Source organism: Macrobrachium nipponense, chromosome 19 (assembly GCF_015104395.2).
Source record: "Macrobrachium nipponense isolate FS-2020 chromosome 19, ASM1510439v2, whole genome shotgun sequence".
NCBI lineage: Eukaryota > Metazoa > Arthropoda > Malacostraca > Decapoda > Palaemonidae > Macrobrachium > Macrobrachium nipponense.
The window spans coordinates 40,287,569-40,308,802 of record NC_061088.1 but is presented as its reverse complement, the minus strand read 5'-3'; the positions used below and the strand labels follow the sequence as shown (position 1 = coordinate 40,308,802).

Genomic DNA, 21,234 nt, shown 5'->3' with positions numbered 1-21,234 from the left:
TGATTATGAGTTTTCTTTGCATAATACCAATAATAAAGAAGGACATCTTTCTTACCACACTTAACCCAGTTAGAGATACAACAGTACCAGTTGTAGAAATGGTGCAGTCACATTGCAGAGAAAAAATATAATAATGCCAAAAGAGAGTAATGACTTCTATTTTTCCATATACGTATCAGTAAACTCTCTTTTTTTAAGCAGTCCTGGAATCTTCTTTCCTCTATTTTTTTCCAGATGTTATATCTTTGCTTCTTTTGAATTGCTCTTCAGTTCATTTACTCCCACCATATAATTTTCTTTTAATTACCTCTGATATTCTCTTCCTGGTCAAGTCTTTCTCTTCTTCCTTTCCTTACACCCAAGGACTTTTCCCTACCTTTAAGTAACTCTGCCCATGTTTTCCTTGCCTTCAGAAAATTTACGTTTACAGTGGTACCTCGGTTTTCGTACATAATCTGTTTGGGAGCCTTCCATGAAAACAGAAACGTATGAAAACCGAAGCAATAATTCCCATAAGGAATACTAATGTAAATAGTATAAATGCATTTCAGACCCCCAAAATATTATCAAAAAATTCATTTTACAGGGAATAAAAGAGTTTTATATACAGAAAACAATGAGAAATAAATATGAATGAATAATAAAATGAATAATGAACATTTAACATCACTCTTACCTTTATGGAAGACTCTTGTTAGCATATGGAAGACGGAGAGGAGGGGAGAGGGAAGAGGAGAGGTTACTGTTTGGAAGGGGAATCTCCCTCCAGAAGGATTTCAGGTATCATGAACCTTTCTGGGGTTACTTCTCTACGATTTTTAGTGGCACTGTATGAGGTTAATTCCCCACTAAATTTTTTACTAGTACTAGGACCAGCTTGACAGTCACTGGACCCCTGTTGAATAATAAAACTGTCCAGAGACACCTGTTTCTGACATCTCTTCAATATCTGCTTAAAGTGATACCATGTGTTGTCATTTAGAGACACTGATAGTAACGTTTTTGTTAGGGTGATGTCTCAACAAAGCTTTTCACATCACTCCACTTTGCAAACATTTCTTTAATCACTGAAGCAGGCACAGTATCTCCTCTTTCTTCCTCCTCTTCCTCAGATTCCTCATCTATTGTCTGTCGCTGTTTCTGCTGAAGGTCTTGCAGCTCCTCAGTGGTTAGCTCTTCCCTGTGAATCCACAAACTCTTCCACATCATTGCCACTCACATCCAAGCCCAAGGACTTCCCAAGAGACGCAATAGACTCCACAACAGGCGTAGGGTCGTCGGGGTCAGTCTCAAAATCCTTCTCGAACTAACACTGGCCACAATTTCCTCCATGCAGAGTTCATTGTCCTGGAAGTCACTCCCTGCCAAGCCTTATCTATAAGGCTTATGCAGTTGAAGATATTGAAGTGATCCTTCCAGAAGTCTCTTAGAGGCAATTCAGTGTGTGAGATCATTTCAACACACCTTTGAAACAGTGTCTTGGTGTGGAGTTTCTTGAATTTTGAGATGATTTGCTGGTCCATGGGCTGAATGAGATGCGTGGTATTAGAAGACAAGAACTTCACTGTGATGAATTTAAATTCATCCAGGAACTGGTCTTCTAAGCCAGGAGGATGCGCAGGCGCATTGTCAATTACCAGGAGGTGCTTGAGGGGTAACTGATTTATCCTGGAGGTATTGCTTAATCATAGGGCCAAACACTTCATTGACCCACTCAACGAAAATCTGCCTCGTGGCCCATGCCTTTTTATTCGCCTTCCACATCACAGGCAATTTATTTTTGATCACATTGCTTTTCTTGAACACTCAGGGAGTTTCAGTTTCAGAGTGATACACAAGTAAGCGCTTCACTTTGAAATACCAAGAGTGTTATTCTATCCTTCATAGGCTTGCGCCCTGGGAATGAACTTTCCTCCTGTGTGATGTAGGTCTGTTTTGACATTTTCTTCCAGAACAAGCCTGTCTCATCACAACTGAAGACCTGTTGAGGGAGGAATCATTCAGCTTCCAAATATTCCTTGAACTCCAGAACGAATTCTTTGGCAGCACATTTGTTGGAACTTGCAGCCTCCCCATGCTGTATGCTGCTATGGATGCCCGTATGTTTTCTAAATTTTTCGAACCAGCCACTGCTGGCCTTGATATCACTAAGAGCAGCACTTGTTATTAGCATTTTCTTGCTTAAATCAGCATGCAACATGCTAGCCTTCTCACAAATGATTGCTTCAGACACACTATCCTCCACTAACTGCTTTTCATTGATCTACACCAACAACAGCTTCTCTACATCTTCAACTAGTTGCAATCTCTGTTTCGATAATGACGTGACCCCTTTTGCAACATCAGCTTCCTTGATTTCATGTTTCTTTGCTAAGACAGAGTTGATTGTCAACACTGACTTACCATACATCATAGCGAGATCAACTACACGTACACCACTTTCATACTTCGCTACAAGTTCTTTCTTAAATTTTATTGTGTTCCTGTTCTTTTTTTACCAAAAGGATGGTACTTGCAGCTTTATTTGGCCCCATGATGGCTACTTTGCAATGAGTTTTTATGGCAAAATAAGCACAAAATAGAACAAACACGTGCAGTGATGCTGACTATGAGCGCAGAGATGTTTGTTAGATGAGAAACATAGCCAGAATGGGTCACAAGAGAAAATGGGATGCTATGTTTGGGTGCTCGTTTCAGGGCTCGGTCACATGCTGGGCCCCGGATGAAGCATTACCAAGTGTATGAAAACCGAGGAAACGTATGAAAACTGAGACGAAATTTCAGAGAAAAAAGTCTACGAAAACCGAAATGTACCAGAAGAGAGGCGTACGAAAACCCAGGTTTGACTGTACATTGTTCTGGAATGACCTCTCTCAGTATATTTCCATGATTCTTGCAAACCTTCCCCTTTCAAGGATATGGTGGTTCAACCTCAATTTTTTTTTTTTTTTAGTCTTATTCTATGTCTGGAATAATTAAGGGCAGTCACATGGTGTCCTAAGCTGCCAAACTGGAAACGAAGTGAACACATAGATAACCTATTTCACCAGAAAAATGTCAAATACTCTGCATAAAAGGATAGCAATGTCACAACATATCAACTTAATTAAAGATTTAATGAACAGAATCTTGAACAAAATCCATCAATTGTATAGGAAAAATCTACCTCACTCAAAATATCCAGTGACAATATCACCTTAAAAGCTGGTTTCTAAATCAAAGAATAATTAATTTGGAGGTTTGCTCAAACAAGAAAGGAAAATTTGACAATCAATAGTTTAATGAGTTAGGTCAATCAATCAGAATACAGTGCTCACCCATTTTTACACAGGAATAGGTTCCAAAACCTACTCTGTAAATGCAAAAATCCCCTCTAAAAATGCTTGAAACTGGCTTATAACTGCCAAATAGCTTGTGTCCCTCAAACTGAAATGCTTATAACTGCCTATCATACTAAAACAATTTAAAATCATTTCAGACAAAAAATACACCTGAAACCATCATCCCAAACACACAAAGTAACATTACATTACAATACTCCCCTACTAATGTTACTCTTAAGTAGGCTATATACACCCATAAAACTCTTCATAACTGCCTACTTTAACAGTTCATCACCAAACTTGACAGTGCAAACAAAAATATAGCTCCAACTATCATCCCAAATCACAGTAATATTATTTCAAAGTCATGTTGCAAAATTAAGTATTATGTACTAGCTTGTAAAACTACTATTACCCTCAAGTATCTCTATCATTGAGAGACGTTTTCTTTGACCTATGTAACTTTGCGTAAAATGTATGTCCATTGCACATTTTATGAATATTAATATTTTCCTGTGTTGTAAGATGATTTTCAAATTATATTTACTGTATATGTTCGTATTTTAGGATAGTAGGACTGTATAGAGCATATCCAAAATACGTGGGTAGTTTAGACGATGGGACACTTCAACTCCAAACAGAATGTTAGATTTGTTATGTCATGTTGTATTTTTGTGATTACAGGCAGTCCCCGGGTTATGACGGGGGTTCCGTTCTTGAGACGCATCGTAAGCCGGAACATCGTCAAAAATCCTAAGAAAACCTTACTTTTAATGCTTTGGGTGCATTGAAAACTATGTAAACTGCATTCTTTTGGCATTTTCCATCAAAAAAACCTTCAAATATTGATTATTTTGCATTTTTGGTGTCATATTTCACCTCCCAGACGAGCGTTGTAGGCGTCGTAACCCTGGAACATGCGTTGTAACCCTGGAGCATGCGTCGTAACCCTGGAACATGCGTCGTAACCCTGGAAATAACGTCTATTGACAAGCGTCGTAACCTCGGAACGTCGTAAGCCGACACCGTCATAACCCGGGGACTGCCTGTACACAGAAATACTACAACAAGTTCTTGGTTTACGTCATTTTGTGGTTAGTCCTCATCGTCTCCCATAAATTTATTTAAAAAATTCTTGTGCTGTCTCTCTCTCTCAGTATACGTACATATACTTTAATGAGAAAACAATGCAAAATATTTATAACCTTATTCAACTTACAGAATCCATTTAGTATACAGGCAGTCCCCAGTTATCGGCGGACTTAGTTAATGGTGATCCAGTTCTATGGCGCTTGTCTAGCGCCATGAAATTGGTTATTGGCGCTGATAATAGAGTTATGGCACCAATATAGTATACCTAACAGAGGTGCTATTGACCTGTTATCGGTACCATATGCGCCATAAATCGCTGAATTTCAGTTAATGGTGATTTTTGCTTATCATCAAGCATGATGGAATGGAACCCCCCCCTGATTAACCGGGGACTGCCTGTACCTACTGTATTGATCTAATCACCATAAAAATATTCCAAATATGAATTTAATACACAGAAAATTAGAAACCTTCGGGCTTCAACAGGAAAAAATTTTCTTACAACATATAATCTCTCTCTCTCTCTCTCTCTCTCTCTCTCTCTCTCTCTCTCCCCGGAGTAATTGGAATTTCTCAGATGGATTCATTCATACAGATCTGGTAGATAGAATGTGAATTTCTGATTGTAGTACTAGTCGTGATACATAGTACTATCACGACGACAATATTTACTCATTTTCCTTCATGAACGGGAATATTGTAGCATCATCGTAAGTGGTGAATGTAGTAACTATTTTAGTTTCTACAAATTTATGTTTGTATTCCAAAGCATTTAAAGTTAGCTGACATCAGTGGCAGTCAATGTTGCGACTGTTAAGGTAGGTTGAGCAAATCTAGTTGCATCCGCAAGAGCGTTTTCTATGATGTGAGGAGGAGCCCTAGAACTTCAAGCAGAAATCGCAAGTCACTGGATACTGGCTTACATAACAGATTTAACACTTTGATTACTTTGACATTGACATGGATTGAATGCTAGTTGCTGTTTAAGTAGCATGTCAGCTCAAAGATTTTCTGGCTATGCTCCCATTACAAAGCAGTTCGTAGTTAACCTACACGACAGCATTACTTTGCCGCGAGGCTTAAAGATTTCCCAACACAACATTATTTGCATAATATAAAACTTTAATTGCCTGTACAATACATATCGAGTTATTTGTGGTAATAAATATTTGTACTTAACAGCTTTTTTTCGTGAATGATTTTCAAAAGTACAGACCATATCAAGGGAGCAAGAATGACCGTAGCCTGTGTTTCAAATTTTCCACGTCTTTTTACAATCTTTGAATGTTACAGCAACTGTCGAATGAAATCAAGATTAGGGTATGAATTTCTTACAGAATTAACTTGAATACTATGATCCTTCAAATTTTATCTAGCATAGTGCAACACAATCTTGGCAGCCATATCACCCTGTTTCCCAGGTATCTGTGCACCGACTCACCAATCTTTCTTCTGCCTTTCCCAATCATAAGTCAGCCACCAATATTATAATTCTCTCCTCTCCAATTCTAAAACATACTTTAAAAATATATATTACCACTCAATCTCCCAAGGATAATATATAATGAAATTAATTAGTTATAAATAGGCCTAAGCTTTCACATAAGCAGATTTTGCTCTCTCTCTCCCCAGCACTTTTGAAACATTTGAAAAATATCATCACTCAATCTCTCAAGTAAACATAATGAATTAAGTATCTCTACATACCCTTTAATGAAAATTATATCAATTACTGTACAATAAATATAAAAAAGGCACAGAAATAAACAATTTCAGCATGTTCATGATAGATCATGGAGGTAGAGTTACCATATCTTCTGCTTTGTCTGATTCATTGTACCATATTTCATTACAAGTTTAGTTGACTACAATTATCACACATTATAAGAGTACACGAGAATCTCTCTCTCTCTCTGAGATAAGAGAAAGATTGTTTTTTAGGCATGTATGTTTATTTGTTTTTAACAGTATAGTTTTATAGATAAATGTTGATGTTACTTTGTCATTCATTTTTCCATATTTTCCAGGCTATAATTAAAAGTTCTTTGCATTTCAATAAAAGCAGAGTTGAAAATAAAATAAAAATAATTAGCAAATATGTCAGACAATGTACAGTATGCTCGAGAGAGAGAGAGAGAGAGAGAGAGAGAGAGAGAGAGAGAGAGAGAGAGAGAGAGAGAGAGAAAATGAAACACAGAAATGTGAATCTTGTAAAAATGGGGGGGGGGGGGGGGGTCTTTAGTACTGTTATAGGAACTGGTGCCAGTTCCCAGCAATGATGTAAGACAACATTTATCGTCCTTCAAAATAAACTGATTCACTTAAAACTATGCAATCAGTCACTGCAGCTCGCAGTCTAATTCTGCAACTCTACCTACAGAGACTGACTAAAGAATATTTTTCAACATTTAGTTGACATCACATTGGGAAAACTGATCCCCAGTCAAGGAATACAGTTTATCTTGGGGAATGATAAATGAAAAAACACATGCACTGAGCCATGTACAGGTGAAGCTACTGTCACTAGCTGGATACAAGATTTGGACAATAAACCTTGCTACTTGATACATTAACCCTACAAATTACTTTTTACAGCATGAACAAACTTACGTAAGAAAATACATTGTAACTACTATTTACAGTTAAATTTCACAAATAAAACCAACACTGGTATACATATACAGAAACAAACTGGATGAATTCATTATAAATCCAAGACAAATTCATTATATATATGTATATACAGACATTATTGACACATATAAATGCTTACTTGGCCACCATTTGTGGTTTTGGGGAGCAACTTATGAACCTTTATCAGATGAATAAATAACCTTTATCAGATGAATAAATAAAGCTCTAAACTGAAAACTTAAAAACATGATTTCACTTACCTGAAAGTCAAACAGTGGGAATGGACACACAAGAAATGGGATGCCAATGAAAGCCATGGATGGATAAGCAGAATGAATCAAGTGCTTATACAGTGGCTTTACAACATTATCTTCAACTGTGATACCACAGTCTTTTGTTAAGAAGGGGAACGAAAACTCATATCCTGAAACAAAAAATGTCGAATAAAAATGACAGAAATTAAGATTATTTACAACAGAAAAGTACAGACACTCTACTGATGAACTTTCAGATACGAACATCAGCGCTCGTTAAATAAATATTTTTTGGAGTGCTCTGGGCCGCGACCCACAAGTCCAAAATTTTTTGTGAGGGTCTGCCCTGACTTAGCAACAATTTCTGCCAATACCTACACTGGACAGCACCAAAGCTGGCAGAACTATGCATTCCAGTTTTTTGTTCCTATGCTATGCTAAGAATCCATCTCCTGTGCAGCAATTCATTTGTGGGTGTTTATAGTGAAATATTTACCAAATACATAATATATCATGGCTAATAGCAAGCGTAAGGCCACTGATGAAAGTGGTAGAGTTAAAAAGCAGCAAGCCATCTCAATGGAAACTAAAGTGGCTATGATAAAGAAGTTAGAAAGTGGTGAAAAAATGGTTGACATAGCGAACCACTACAAGATGACCTACTTGGCCATCAGCACTATTTTGAAGAACAAATAAAAGTAAAATTACAGAGCACGTAAAGTGTTGTGCCAATGCATTCAACAACTGCACGTAAGAGAAGGGAGGGTGGTAAGAAGGAATGAAAAAACTTTTGGGTACAGAGAAAAAGGTTGTACTGCTTAGCCACATGCTGATTCAGTCAATGACTTAAAAGGTTGAGGCTGCTGAAAGTGCTAAGATGAAATATTTGCTACAAGTCATGCATGGTTTCACTGCTTCACAAAATTAGCCAACTTGCATCATGTGTCCGTAAGTGGTGAGGCACCCAGTGCCAACAAAGCAGCAGCCGAAAAATTTCCCAAGACACTCAAAAAAATCATAGATACCCTTAACAAATTTTAAATATAGACGAGACAGACCTTTTCTGGAAAAAAAAAATGCTAGACAGAAAGTACATCAGACATGAAGAGAAGACAATGCTAGGATTTAAGGTGATGAAGGATGAACAGATGTTACTGCTGGGTGGGTGGCAATTGTTCGGGAGACACGAAGCCGAAACCTCTCCTTGTGTATTGGGCAGCAATTTTGCAGGCACTGAAAAATATCACAGAAAGTTCTCTACCTGTAATCTGGATGGCCAATAAGAAAGCACCTGGGTGACTCTTGCTGTATTTGAGGACTGGTTTTTTCCTTAACTTTATCCCTGAAGTCAAGCTGTACTACTGCAGAGAGAATAACATTCCATTTAAGATTCTCTTAATTTTGAACAATGCCCCTGGTCACCACTGCACTTCAGTGATTTTCATCCAGATGTTCAAGTTTTTTATTTACCACCTAATACAACTTCCCTCATTCAGCCAATGGATCAGGGCATAATAGTAAATTTGGAAAAATACCACACTCGCTGTACATATAGGCAAGTGTTAAAGGACATAAATGACGCATATGTGACTTTACGTGACTTCTGGAAGCGTTACAACATTCATGAATGAAATATGGAAGGCCTATGCTAACAACTTGTAAATGATATCAGAGTGTTTAACCAAGAAGAGGAGGAAAAGGGAATCATTATGGGTAAGAGGACTTTCAAGAAGTGTTTGACAGTCAATCAGAGGAGTTGACGAATGAGGATTTGATGGAACTGGAAGAACAGGAAAAAACAGAAGCACATGAAAAAGAACTTGTTCCCAAAAAGAAGTTTGAAAAAGAACTGATGGCAGATGGGTTTTCTTTTCTAGAAAAAGTGCTGTCTATTTTTGAGAATCAAGACCCCAATGTTGAGAGATTTTCAAAAGTAGCAATAATAATCTCTTCAAGAGCCTCCTCAGTGCCTTCAAGTATAAGAGCCACCCACCTCCAATGACTGCTTCCTTCCCAAATGAAGAGGAAAGTGAGGATGAAATACTTGCTGAAGAAAGTGAAAACAAAGACAACATTGACAATCTGCCACCTGTATTAATTCCACTCTGACCTCCACCTATTAGGACAAGCCTACGTCACCAGTTTCAAAGGTAAGGAAGTGCACATGTATTTTAAATTTGCTGTATTATCATAATTTGTTTAATGTTAGGTCTTATATATCATTTGTGTTAATAAAATATCCTATAAAATACAGTAACTATTAGTACGTATTGGGTTTTAGCATGAAAAAACATACTACTACTTTACCTATTGACTTTGCGTATACAAAGTTGAACTTACAAAGTAAATGAACTTATGAACATCCATTCCGAATGTAACTCGTTCGTAAATAGAGGAGCATCTGTACTGCAAATCTAAAGCATAATAAAACCTTCAAACTTATTTTTATTCTTATTTATGGTTAACATTTAATAGCATATGTAAACTATAAAAAGAAGATTAAAATTTTAAGATGACCAAAATATATCTTTAGACATCTTAGTAATCTACTATAATAATACAGTACCAGAGTAGATTACTAAGATATCTACAGGTCAACAACCATGTCACTTGTATAGTACACTAAAATCAATAGTTGACCAAGAACACTACCCTGTGGAACTCCAGACACAATAGGTCTTGGTTAACTAAAGATCCCATCAACAGTAACTCGCTGCTGCCTACCCGAAGGAAATCTTGATGTAATCCTAAAACATATCCACTCACTCCAAGATTCAGAAGTTTATAAATAAATGCACACAAAACCCTTATCAAGGTTCTCTTGCAAATAAGATGTCAAGACTAAAGAGCATCACAAGCCTTCAGTTCCACATACTCATACGCAGAGTGGCTTAAAAATAAATTTTTCAGAAACTTGGAGAGCTTATGAGGAACAGAAATTGGTCTGTAGTAGTTACTGCAGTCTATAGATATGCAACTTTTGGCTTTGCAATGTTTTATGGTACACATTTGCATTAACCCACAGATACTAAGCTGACATAAAAATCTACAGAATCTATTATCTTGGGAGACAAGACAACATACGAAATCTTTAAAAAAAGAAAAAAAAATTAGGATCTTCTCCACCCCAGCTGTAAAGTTTATCCAGAATTTTCTTAATATCCCTTGAGCGAAATGCAAATTTTGTAAGAACAGGTTCAGGATGATAAGTATGAGTATCAGGGAGAGGGACATCCTTAGCTGATTGCTTACCTTCAAAAGCTTGATGAAGCAGTTCAGCCTTTTCCCTAGGGCCAGTAACCAACCTACCATCATCTGTTAGTAAAGGTGAAATGGAAGACAAGTCTGTCCCAAATATAGATAATGCCAATTTGGTCCACCACAGATGAGGCTTTATAATTCCTTCAAGTTTCCTCTTCACGGAATTATTGTAATTCTCTTGGCGACATTCTATTCACAGCACAGCAAGACTCTACAAAAGTGGTGTAATTTTCATTTGAACAATTTTGTTTGTGTGTTCAATTTGGTCTGTTTGTCATGTTAAGCTCTTCTATATATATCATCAAATCACAGCTCATCTTTTTTCCTGAATTTTATGAAATTCCTAAAGAAATATCTATTAAAATAGCCTTCAGTATTTTATTTAACTTCTCAGAATCTGGATCCAAAAGTATCATCTGAAATATTAAGGGCCTGACAAGCTCCATTAATGCAATCCCAGTTGGCTCTGGATTTTAGCCAGACTATTTTTCTAATGGTGGTATTAGGAATAGACTGATTGACAGATATCTATCTCAATGGCACAATGATCAGAAGTGCCTATATATTCACAGACCTTGGACTTGACAATTGCTGGAACAGCTGTGAATATGAGGTCTAATTTATTACCAAAAATATGCATGGGTTCTTCAATTAACTGGACAAAATTGGAGGATACACAGAGGTCAAGAGCAGATCAGTCACTTTGATATGTGGAATTGAAATTTTGCCACTCACTGTGCTTTGTATTAGTCTCCACAAATAATGAATGAAGCTTTTGAATTCTGTGACTGAGCCATGCTAATCCTTTCCAAGAGTGTCATATATGATATATAGAAGTGTCAATATTTGGATTGTGGTAAACAGCAAAAACATAACACTATAGAACTTACTGAAATTTTTAAAACATCATGGCAACTACACTTCAAAATTTTTGACGATAAATAGTGTATACATACAGCCATACCTTGCACATGTGTGATGTTAAGGCAATAAATACAGTCAAGGCCATCAAAACCACAAATTAAAAATTTTAGTTAGTACTTGTATTTTTCCTAACTATACAAACCTGAGGACCTTTACATAAGGAATTACTATTAGCAAAGTTGGAAACAGTTGTTAAACTTTTGAACAAGGTGGTAAGGCAGTTAACTACCATCCAGTAGATGGGACCTTTTGTCTACCCAGATGTAAACACTCCAATTTGCCTTTTGGTCCAGGTATCAGACTGAGGGGTGGCATGAGATGACCATAAAGGGAATCAGGATAATTCATTCCAGCCAACCCAAAAAGTCTCCCCTTTCCATTTATTTTGTTATCAATCTGTTCAAAAATTAAATTAAGAGTGTAAAGTAATGAAACAGCACTGTATATGAAGTAAAATTTTTGACAAAAATTTGTTTCGTGTACGATTTATGAACTGTTTGGGGAAAATGGTGTATGGCCAGCTGGGATGGAGGGAGGAGAGACTGGAACCATTTGAGGTTGCTAATAAAATGGATTTTATTCACATTTTACAAGGATAATCAAAGGAATTGATAGTGTGCGTGCTGGATTGTGTCAGAGAGAGAGAGAGAGAGAGAGAGAGAGAGAGAGAGAGAGAGAGAGAGAGAGAGTAATCAGTGTATGATTATTGACATGTTTACACTTGGATCTTAAGTGCAAAAGAGAGATTAATTATGCCACTATACATCAACGTACTGTTGGAAAATCGCAGAATTTAAAACAAACATGAGGATTTTGCAAACAAATAAGTAATAAAGAATGCGAGTAAGAAAAGAAAAGAGACTAACTTTTCACAAGGAAGTTGTTCAAACAAACAACCAAAGGCACGCAGAAGCTGAACAAGGCACCAGTGTGTTTATTATGGAGCCGAGTTACTTTGACAATGCTAAAAAGTCATAAAAAGCAATTGTAACGCAATTTTAACTCAATAGATATTTTACCATAACGAAAAGAAGTTATCTGGGCAAATTGAGTGTAAGTGAAAGAAACAGGTGAATAATCATCCCAGCCAAGGTGGTAAGTCAGTGGGAAGCAGACCCGTCTCACTCAGAGCACTGAACACTGGCTCAAGTAAAATTTTTTTTTTTTTATTACTTTATTACCTTTGATTGTTTTTGTGTTTTACCATTATGTTAAATTTGTGAAATAACATTCTATTTTGTATGTGAATTGGTACTGCTTTTACGTACATATAGTAAAGATTTTACTGTCTCTTCTTCTCTCCCCAACAATATCATGATGCCTGATAACTTAAAATCATTCATTCATTATTCCTCAAAAAATATAAACAATCCCTCCATCTGCAGTTATCTGTGCATCACCGTAATGACGAATTATTTTTTTTATCGTTTATGCTAAAATTTATTGTGAAAAGCTTTATTCTTTCATTTACTATTTTGCTAAATTTGGTTATCATTAAGCTATACCATCTCATTCTGTGCACCGAATACTGGCTCAATTGAGACTTTTTTTTTATATTTTTATTGTTTCTGGATTACATTTGATTGTTTTCACATTTTATCATTATGTTAAATTTGTGAAATTCCCCTTTTTTTGTAAATTGTTATTGTTTTACATACATACATACAATAATATTTTAACTCTCTCTTCTCCTTCTCTCCTCAATATCAACAATGCCTCGTTCAGTCTCAAGTCAGCTGTGCATGATGTTACCAAGGTGATTTTGTACATCTCTTATGCTAAATTTTATATTGAAATTTTTATTCTTATATTGTAAAGGAAAAAACATGTTGATACAATTTTTTTTGTAGGACGCAATAGGCCGTTGAATACAAGTACTATGCAGTGAACCCCCTTGTAATCGCGGGGATGCGTACCAAACAACAACCTCCCACCCTACCCCCGAATAGCTAGAATCCACAAATACTTACAACCCCTCTGAAAACACTTATAACTGCCTATTATTTGGAAAGTTCAAACACAAGAAAAACCATCTAAAAATGCTTATAACTGAATATTATAATAGTTTTATCACCAAAAGTGCATTTAGTCTCAAAAATGATATGAAAATACAGTAATTTGTGAATATTTCTCAATGAGAAATACCACAAATAGCTGAATTTACCACAAATAATATGTAGATATTGTCCAAAGAGAAATCCATTAATAGGCGAGTCCGTGAATCTCAAGAATGTGAACGAGGGGGTCCCCTGTATGTATAAACAAGATAATCGGTCAGTTCAATGTAAGAGTATTCGTTCAAAAAATTATACCAAATTTAAAAAAAAATTTAGTTAAAAAAACGGAATGACTGACATAAGAAACGTTTGACAAACAAGGCACCACTGTACAGTGGACCCCACCGTATTCACATACTCTGGATTCGCAGACTGGCCTGTTCATGGATTTTTCTGTGGAACCTCATGGATTTTTCTGTGGAAACTATCTAAAAATTAATCGCGGGAGGACTCGCTCATTCGTGAGTTTTTCTGTGGAATGTATCTATAAAATTATTCGCAGGTCCCCACTATTCGTGGATGTGAATTTTTTTGTACAGCAATATGTATTCTGTATTTTCATATAATTTACTGTATATGTGACATTAAATATTATAATAATAATAATATTAAATCATACAGGTGCTTACTGGTGATGAATGCTGATTATAGATGATAATGATATTAGTTGTGCAGTCTGATGAATGAAAATGAAGACAGAGTGCACAGAAAAGTAGAGGAGTTACATCTTCTCTGAGGCTGCTTCTTCGGCTGCATCGTATTTAGGTATACTTGCACATTCTTACGAAGGTGTTATGATAGGGTTTCACTAGTTCACTAACAATACATATTGATAAAATTTGTGGCTCTTTCTTTATGCTTATCCCATGCCTTGACCACTGTCTGTATCTGCCTGACTTCCCTGATCATATTATAGAGGCCAAAAAATTCTTCAAATTCCTGGTCTGTTGGTGGTGGGATAGTGGTAAAGAGGGCGGCAAGTTATTCTCCAAGAATGACCTCCCTGAGTGTTTTACCCTCTTCATACTCGTTCTCAATGCAGGGGACTGCACTTTGAGTCAAGTGGTACAGGCCTGCTTCTCCATGACTTTTGCCCTCTCTCAACACAATAACCATATCTATTTTCTCCTCATTTGTCATTAACTGTCAGGGCCTTTGATGCTTAAGCTCTATGCCAGAAGCCTTAGAAGAAGCACAACATTCTAAGGGACATTTTAAAGAATATTCTAGTATATATACCATACCATACGCGCAAAACACACACAAAAGACAGGACATTGAACTGCGTTGGGTCAATTGGGTGTAATTTGCACATTGATATTCTGTGCATACTGTAGACTTAAAAGAAATGTTTTGTTTCAAGATGATTTGTAAATATTATATGCACGTACATAGTGTTTTAAGATGATACTGTAAGTACGCAGAGCATATCTAAAATACCTAAGACAAAAGGAATAACTGGGTTTGTATGTTTTTGTCTGCGGTACACAGAATTTTCATGCATATGCACTAAGTATATTTTCAGGACTAAATACATTTTTTATGAAAATTTTTTTTTCTATTAATTTTCAAATATTACAGTTCTGTAAAAAGTTAATGTAAACAGCAAAATTTCAATAAGAGAATTTGTTTTTCTTAAAAGATGCTTCACCCAAGGCAACTTTCTGCAAACAAGGAAATCTTACGATGCCATGACGCCTTCTTAGAGCAGCACCCAGACGAAATGATCCTTGACAAGCTATTGGCTGTCGCCTGCTAAGCAGCCAATCCAGGAGCAGCATGCATTTTCCTTGTCATTTATTGGCTGTACTTTTTTCCTAATTATAAAATGTTGGAATGCAGCTGGCTTTATGCTCAAACCAGGCCTCATTTACAAGGCTGCAAACCCCAGGGCACTTAGGAATAACCTGCAAACCCCAGGGCACTTAGGAATAACAAAGTGTTGCTTCCCATCTGGATGCATAATCACAAGGCCTCAATCTCAAAGTCCTTACAGAGTACCGGTTCCACCAGAGCTTCATTCCTCAAGTTAGACGATACCTGGGCAACTTGGGCATGGAGTTTAAGGTGTTGTAAATTATGGACAATGCTGGTGGCCACCCTCTTGATCTTTATTACAGGGGAGCCCAACTCAAGTTCCTCCCTCCCAACAATACCTCTCTCCTCCAGCCTATGGACCAGGGCGTGATTTGTGCCTTCAAGGCACTCTACACCGGGAATTCCCTCCAGCACCTTGTTGATGTAATGGACCATGACAGTGAATTTATGCTCAAAGAGTATTGGCGTAAATTCATGATTGCTTCGTGTCTGGCTGTCATCGACCTGCCGCTGAAGGACATGAAGAAGGTGACCCTGATACAAGCTGGAGTAAGTTGTGGCTGGATTGTGTCCATAATTAAATGGGCTTCTCTCCCTGAGGAAATCCAGCATTCGGCCATTAATAAGGCGGTCCAGTTGGCGAGAATTCTTGGTGGTGAGACTTTGATGATATCACAGAGGATGAAGTCACCACCCTCACTGATGCCCAATCTGACCCCCTGACAGACAAGGGTTTGGAAGACCTGACGAAGTTTGCCAGCGAGGGAGAAGACGCTCCAGTTTCTGGAGAGGAACAGGAGCAGGAGGAGGAGGGCCTGACTTTAGAACACCTGTCCCAAATTAGGAGAATGATCAACGATACTTAGGAGTTTGTTGCAACAGGAGCAGGAGGAGGAGGGCCTGACTTTAGAACACCTGTCCCAAATTAGGAGAATGATCAACGATACTTAGGAGTTTGTTGCAACATGGGATCCATATATGGAACACTGCTAAAAGTTTTCAAATATCCTTGATACAGCATTGGAGCCCTATAAACAAGCCCTCACCACCACGACTAAGCAACGACAGCAGCTGCCAATCACCATGCTCATCATATGTATGAAGAAGGACCCTCCAAAGCCTCACAAAATCCCTGAAGTAGTGCCTCCTGAATCACCTGAAATAGTGCCTCTTGAATCCCCTGAAGAAGTGCCTCCTGAAGGTGAAGAGACACCCTCAGAGGAAACGTAACTCCTCTGCTTAGCTGTGCAGTCTATTTTCATCGTCATTCATTGGACTGCACAGCAAATTCATCATCATCTTTAATTAACACTGGTGAGTACCGCATTTCTGCATGTTGTACTATATGTATATAAATTTTCTATAATGTTCCTACATATTTTTGTTCTTTCTCTCTCTCTTGTGATTTTACATACAATTGTTTCCCTTGTAAAAAGAGAATTGGAATGCTTGAATAATAACTGTATGAAAGAAAATGTGCATGACAATACTTATGGGGGGACTGGATTATATATTTTCACATGTATGTTAACCAAGACATACAGTACGCTGCGTATATTTTTAATAATAAAATGTAAGATTTACTTTGAAATAGTATTTAGGATGGTATTTTTAGGGATACTTTGGTGTTTACAATTCAAGATAGGCAGTTATAAGCATTTTTAGAGGGGGTTTAAGTATACACAGGTTCTAGCTATTCACAGGGGGGGGGGGGGGGGGTCTGGAACCCATCCCCCACAAGTATGGGAGGTCCACTGTACTTTAAAAATATGTCATTTCTTCCTTACATGCTATACAAACACTTGGTCCTTTACATAAGGAAGACTCACTTATGGAGGGAGGTATCTGAGTGAGTCTCTGAACTGACTGGCGATTGCTACACCTGGGTTTCTCTTCTTGGTCGATAGTGCGGAAGAGTCCTATGCCTCTGACAAATGAAATGGAGTGCAAGGACGGCACGATCAATTGTCAAACTTCTGGGCCTTTTTGAATAATTGAATGAATCATAACCTCATACGAAAATAGGCTAGGACTATGAGTCAGTGACAATAAGGCAAAAACAAGTAGTATTGGGTTTGTCTTACTGTCGGGGTCGCCTTCCTCCCCTTGCTAGAGGAAGGAGTGGGACGGACTGCTTCTATAAATTTAATGATAGAAAAATAAAATGGTTGCTCAATGTGAAACTTACCTGCATCAGCTGCCAATTTCAGCATGTGATGGCTCGAATCCCACTCTCTGCCCGAAGAAGGAGAATGAAGGTTGCCAAGGAAGGAAGAGGAAGAGAGGCCAGTCACTCACACAATCTCTCTCACTTCCATTACCGTACACCTTGGGGGAAATTTGCCTGTCCTCTTACAGGAGCCAGGTAAGCTACACAACTCGTTGAGCAGCCACCACAAGTCCTAAGGGAAAAGTGTCCAAGAAATTGTGGGGAATGTCCTGAAGGTATAAGGATGAAAACATGGTCTGCTGTGGCCATTCCCCCGCCTTCAGTACCCAAGGAACCAATAGATTCTTACAGAACATGAGGGATGGACCAATGCCTGACTTTGTGAGCTCTCGGGCAGAATGTACCAGTTGTCATTGCCAGCTGCAGAATATGTTCTACTGATTGTCTCAAGAAGCCAGAAAGAAATCCTGTTCTTGGACACTTCTTCCTTGGACGAGCCATTTCTAATGAAGAGTCATCGACACACTGGCCAGAAATGTTGAGTCCTCTTAAGATAGTACTGCAGCACTCTAACAGGACACAGTAGCATTTTGTCTGAATCATTAACAACAAAGTCCTGGTATTAGGGAACGATAGGTTCTAAGTTTTTGCTATGAAATCCGGGACGAAGTTGAGCATAATTGACCCCATCCCCTCGAGTGTTTAACACTGAAGAAATGTCCATGATGTTTGCCTATTCTCTTCATCGATGCCAGAACAAGCAGAAAGATGATCTTGAGGGTCAGATCCCTGTCTGACAAGTCTTGTAAAGGCTTGTATGGTGCACGAGTCAGGTTCCTCAAAATGAGAGTCATATCCCACTCAGGGGGCCTGAGATCCCTAGGAGGTCAAGACCTATTGAAGCTTCTTATCATTAGCGAAATTGCTAATGATGAGATGCCTACTCCTTTCAGGCGCAATATTGGCTAAGGGAGGCCCTGTAGTCTTTTACAGCTGAAATGAAGAGAAGCTTTTCTTGGCGAAGGAAGATGAAGTCCACAACCTGGTGAATAGTGGCTTTGACTAGAGAGAGACCCCATCCACAACACCAACCACAGAAAATGGCCCATTATCCCTGGTAGTATACAGCTGCACATGACTGAGGTATCCAGCCATCTCAGTTGCTGGTCGGCAAGAGAAGCCTCTTGCTGGCAAGAGATGTTGGATAGCCTCCAGCAGTGAAGACGCAGGGACTGCACTACCTGATGGAATCGCTCTATGTGTGGTTGACACAGAAGGTTGTGACAGTGAGGAATCTCTCTTGGTGCCTCAGAAAGTAGTGCTAGCAGATCGGGAATGGAATTTTTGTATGCCAATATTAAAAAAAAAAGCAAACAAAAATTTTTATAAGATTAATGTTCTTCCTCTAGCTTAACTATTTACCTAAATTTCATTTTCTTTTGGCATAATAATGCATACTGAGTGCTTTAAAACATGCACTGCAGATGGTACCATGAGTAATTGCTTTTGACACTGAATCCACAGTTTCCACATGGTACTTTTTATCTTTTTTCTCTTGTCTCTCCTCTTACTTAACTGTCCAACTTCTTTCAGTTCTAATTTGTCCTTTTACAAATTTATGAGTTATGTCTTTGGTTGAGCTGCATGAAAATCTAAAACTGTGTTAAACTACTTTACATGATCAAAATGCAATCAACACTCATCCAGTCAATAAGCATAGGAAAATTGATTGTGCCTGAGTACATCAGGTGCTAAAACCTTAAAATCGATTAAAAGTCAAACAGTATAACTGTACCTGTACAGAACATAATGACATCAGCTTCAATGTGCGACCCATCCATCAAATTGAACCCATTTTCTGTTGCCTCCACAACGCCACGCACTTGCTCTACATTAGCTGGGAAATCCGAGGGATGATTTACAGGCTGATTGTGGGACAAAAAAACCTGCAAAATTTTGTGATGTTTTATCAACACAGTAAGAAAGTTCCATTACTTCGTCAACTTTGAAAATGCAAGGTGAAACTCGGAGCGAGACAATTAAAAGATGATGAACAACAAGTAAGAATGCAACAAAGAAAATAATTAACAGTATTGAGACCCTTTAGTGATTTTGATAGTGTACCTTACATAATATGCAAGAAACACAAAATTTTTAGTCATCATCAATCACTACCTTTAATACCACTCTTTGCTGAATATAATTATCACAAATTAGTTTAAAAAGCTGCAAAAGTCATATGTCTTGACTATTACAAGGACTGCTTACAATATTTGTTGATGGATGAAGGTGAAAAATGAAGGTGAAGGTAAAGTTAAGAACTTGGACAGCTAAATATGAAAAGACTAAAGGGGATGGATGTAAAGTAAAAGAAAGAAAGCAATAGTACAACTTGGGCCAAAAGGGCACTGCAGAGCATCTCATGTCTCATCTACATAGTGCCATAAACAAAAAGGTACTTCTACTTCATCATAACTCAAAGTAATTATCAATATAAAACGTATTGAATGATAAGGTAATTATATTTTTTCTGGGTTCAAATATCATGTAAAAAAAAATTTTTTTGGGGGGTCTATCACAGTCCTCCAATTTGACTGGGTGGTATGTATAGTGTGGGGTCCTGGGTTGCATCCTGCCTCCTTAGAAGTCCATCACTTTTCTTACTATGTGCACACTCTTCTGCATGAGTCCTAATGCTACTTCAGCCTTTAGTTTTTCCAAATTCCTTTTCAAGGATCTTGGGACTATGCCTTGTGTTCCCATGATTATTTATGGGTACAATTTCCACTGGCATATCCTATATCCTTATTTCTATTTTCAGGTCTTGATACTTGTCCATTTTTTCCCTTTCTTTCTCTTCAACTCTGATGTCCCATGGTATTGCGACATCAATCAACGTCACATCTGGTCTATTTGCACATATCATCCTATCAGTTCTGATACCATAGTCCCAGAGGATCTTTGCCTGATCGTTTTCTATCACTCCTCCAGATTGGTGCTCGTACCACTTATTACTGCAAAGTAGCTAGTGTTTCTTGCACAGGCTCCAGTAGAGGGCTTTTGCCACTGAATCATGCCTCTTTTTGTACTGGTTCTGTGCAAGTGCCAGACATTCGCTTGCTATGTGGTTTATGGTCTCGTTTTTCATATTGCATTTCCTGCATATGGGTGAGATGTTATTCCCATCCAACGTTCTTTGAACATATCTGGTTCTTAGGGTCTGATCTTATCTTGCTGTTATCATTCCTTCAGTTTCCTTCTTGAGCTCTCCCCTCTGTAGCCATTGCCATGTTTCATCGCTGGCCAGCTCTTTAGAACTGTCTCATTATTGTCCATGCATTGGTTTGCTGTGCCATTCCTCTGTTCTGTTTGTCCTTCTCCTGTCTCTGTATATTTCTGGGTCTTCACCTACTTTTATCAGTCCTTCCCATGCACTCTTGAGCCACTCATCTTCACTGTTTTCAGATATTGCCCCAATGCTCTGATCTCAATGTTGACGCAGTCCTCTATGCTTAGAAGTTCTCTCCCTCCTTCCTTTCGTGTTATGTCATCTGCCTGTATTTGCTCTTGGGTAAAGTGCTTTGTGTACTGTCATATGTTTCCTAGTTTTCTGGTCTATGCTGCAGAGTTCTGCCTTCATCCATTCTACTACTCCTGCACTCTATCTGATTACTGGTACTGCCCATGTGTTTATGGCTTTT

The 21,234-nt window shown here is 37.9% G+C and overlaps 1 protein-coding gene across 12 annotated transcripts in view; it reads right to left on the bottom strand.

Moving 5' to 3' along the window:
- The window catches only part of LOC135216603 (uncharacterized), a 465,366-nt gene that overhangs the window by 244,197 nt on the left and 199,935 nt on the right, over positions 1–21,234 (bottom strand). For 11 of the 12 annotated variants that reach the window (XR_010314885.1, XM_064252027.1, XM_064251985.1 and 8 more), the window contains exons 6-7: positions 19,329–19,479; positions 7,310–7,473 (exon numbers count right to left, since the gene is read on the bottom strand). Coding sequence is in view for 11 of the 12 variants with exons in the window: in XM_064252027.1 (XP_064108097.1) it covers positions 7,310–7,473; positions 19,329–19,479 (315 nt within the window). In the remaining variant the exon portion in view is untranslated. Of the gene's footprint in view, positions 1–3,257; positions 4,294–7,309; positions 7,474–19,328; positions 19,480–21,234 lie in introns of those variants that run through there. The other variant, XM_064252033.1, reaches the window with a different exon arrangement.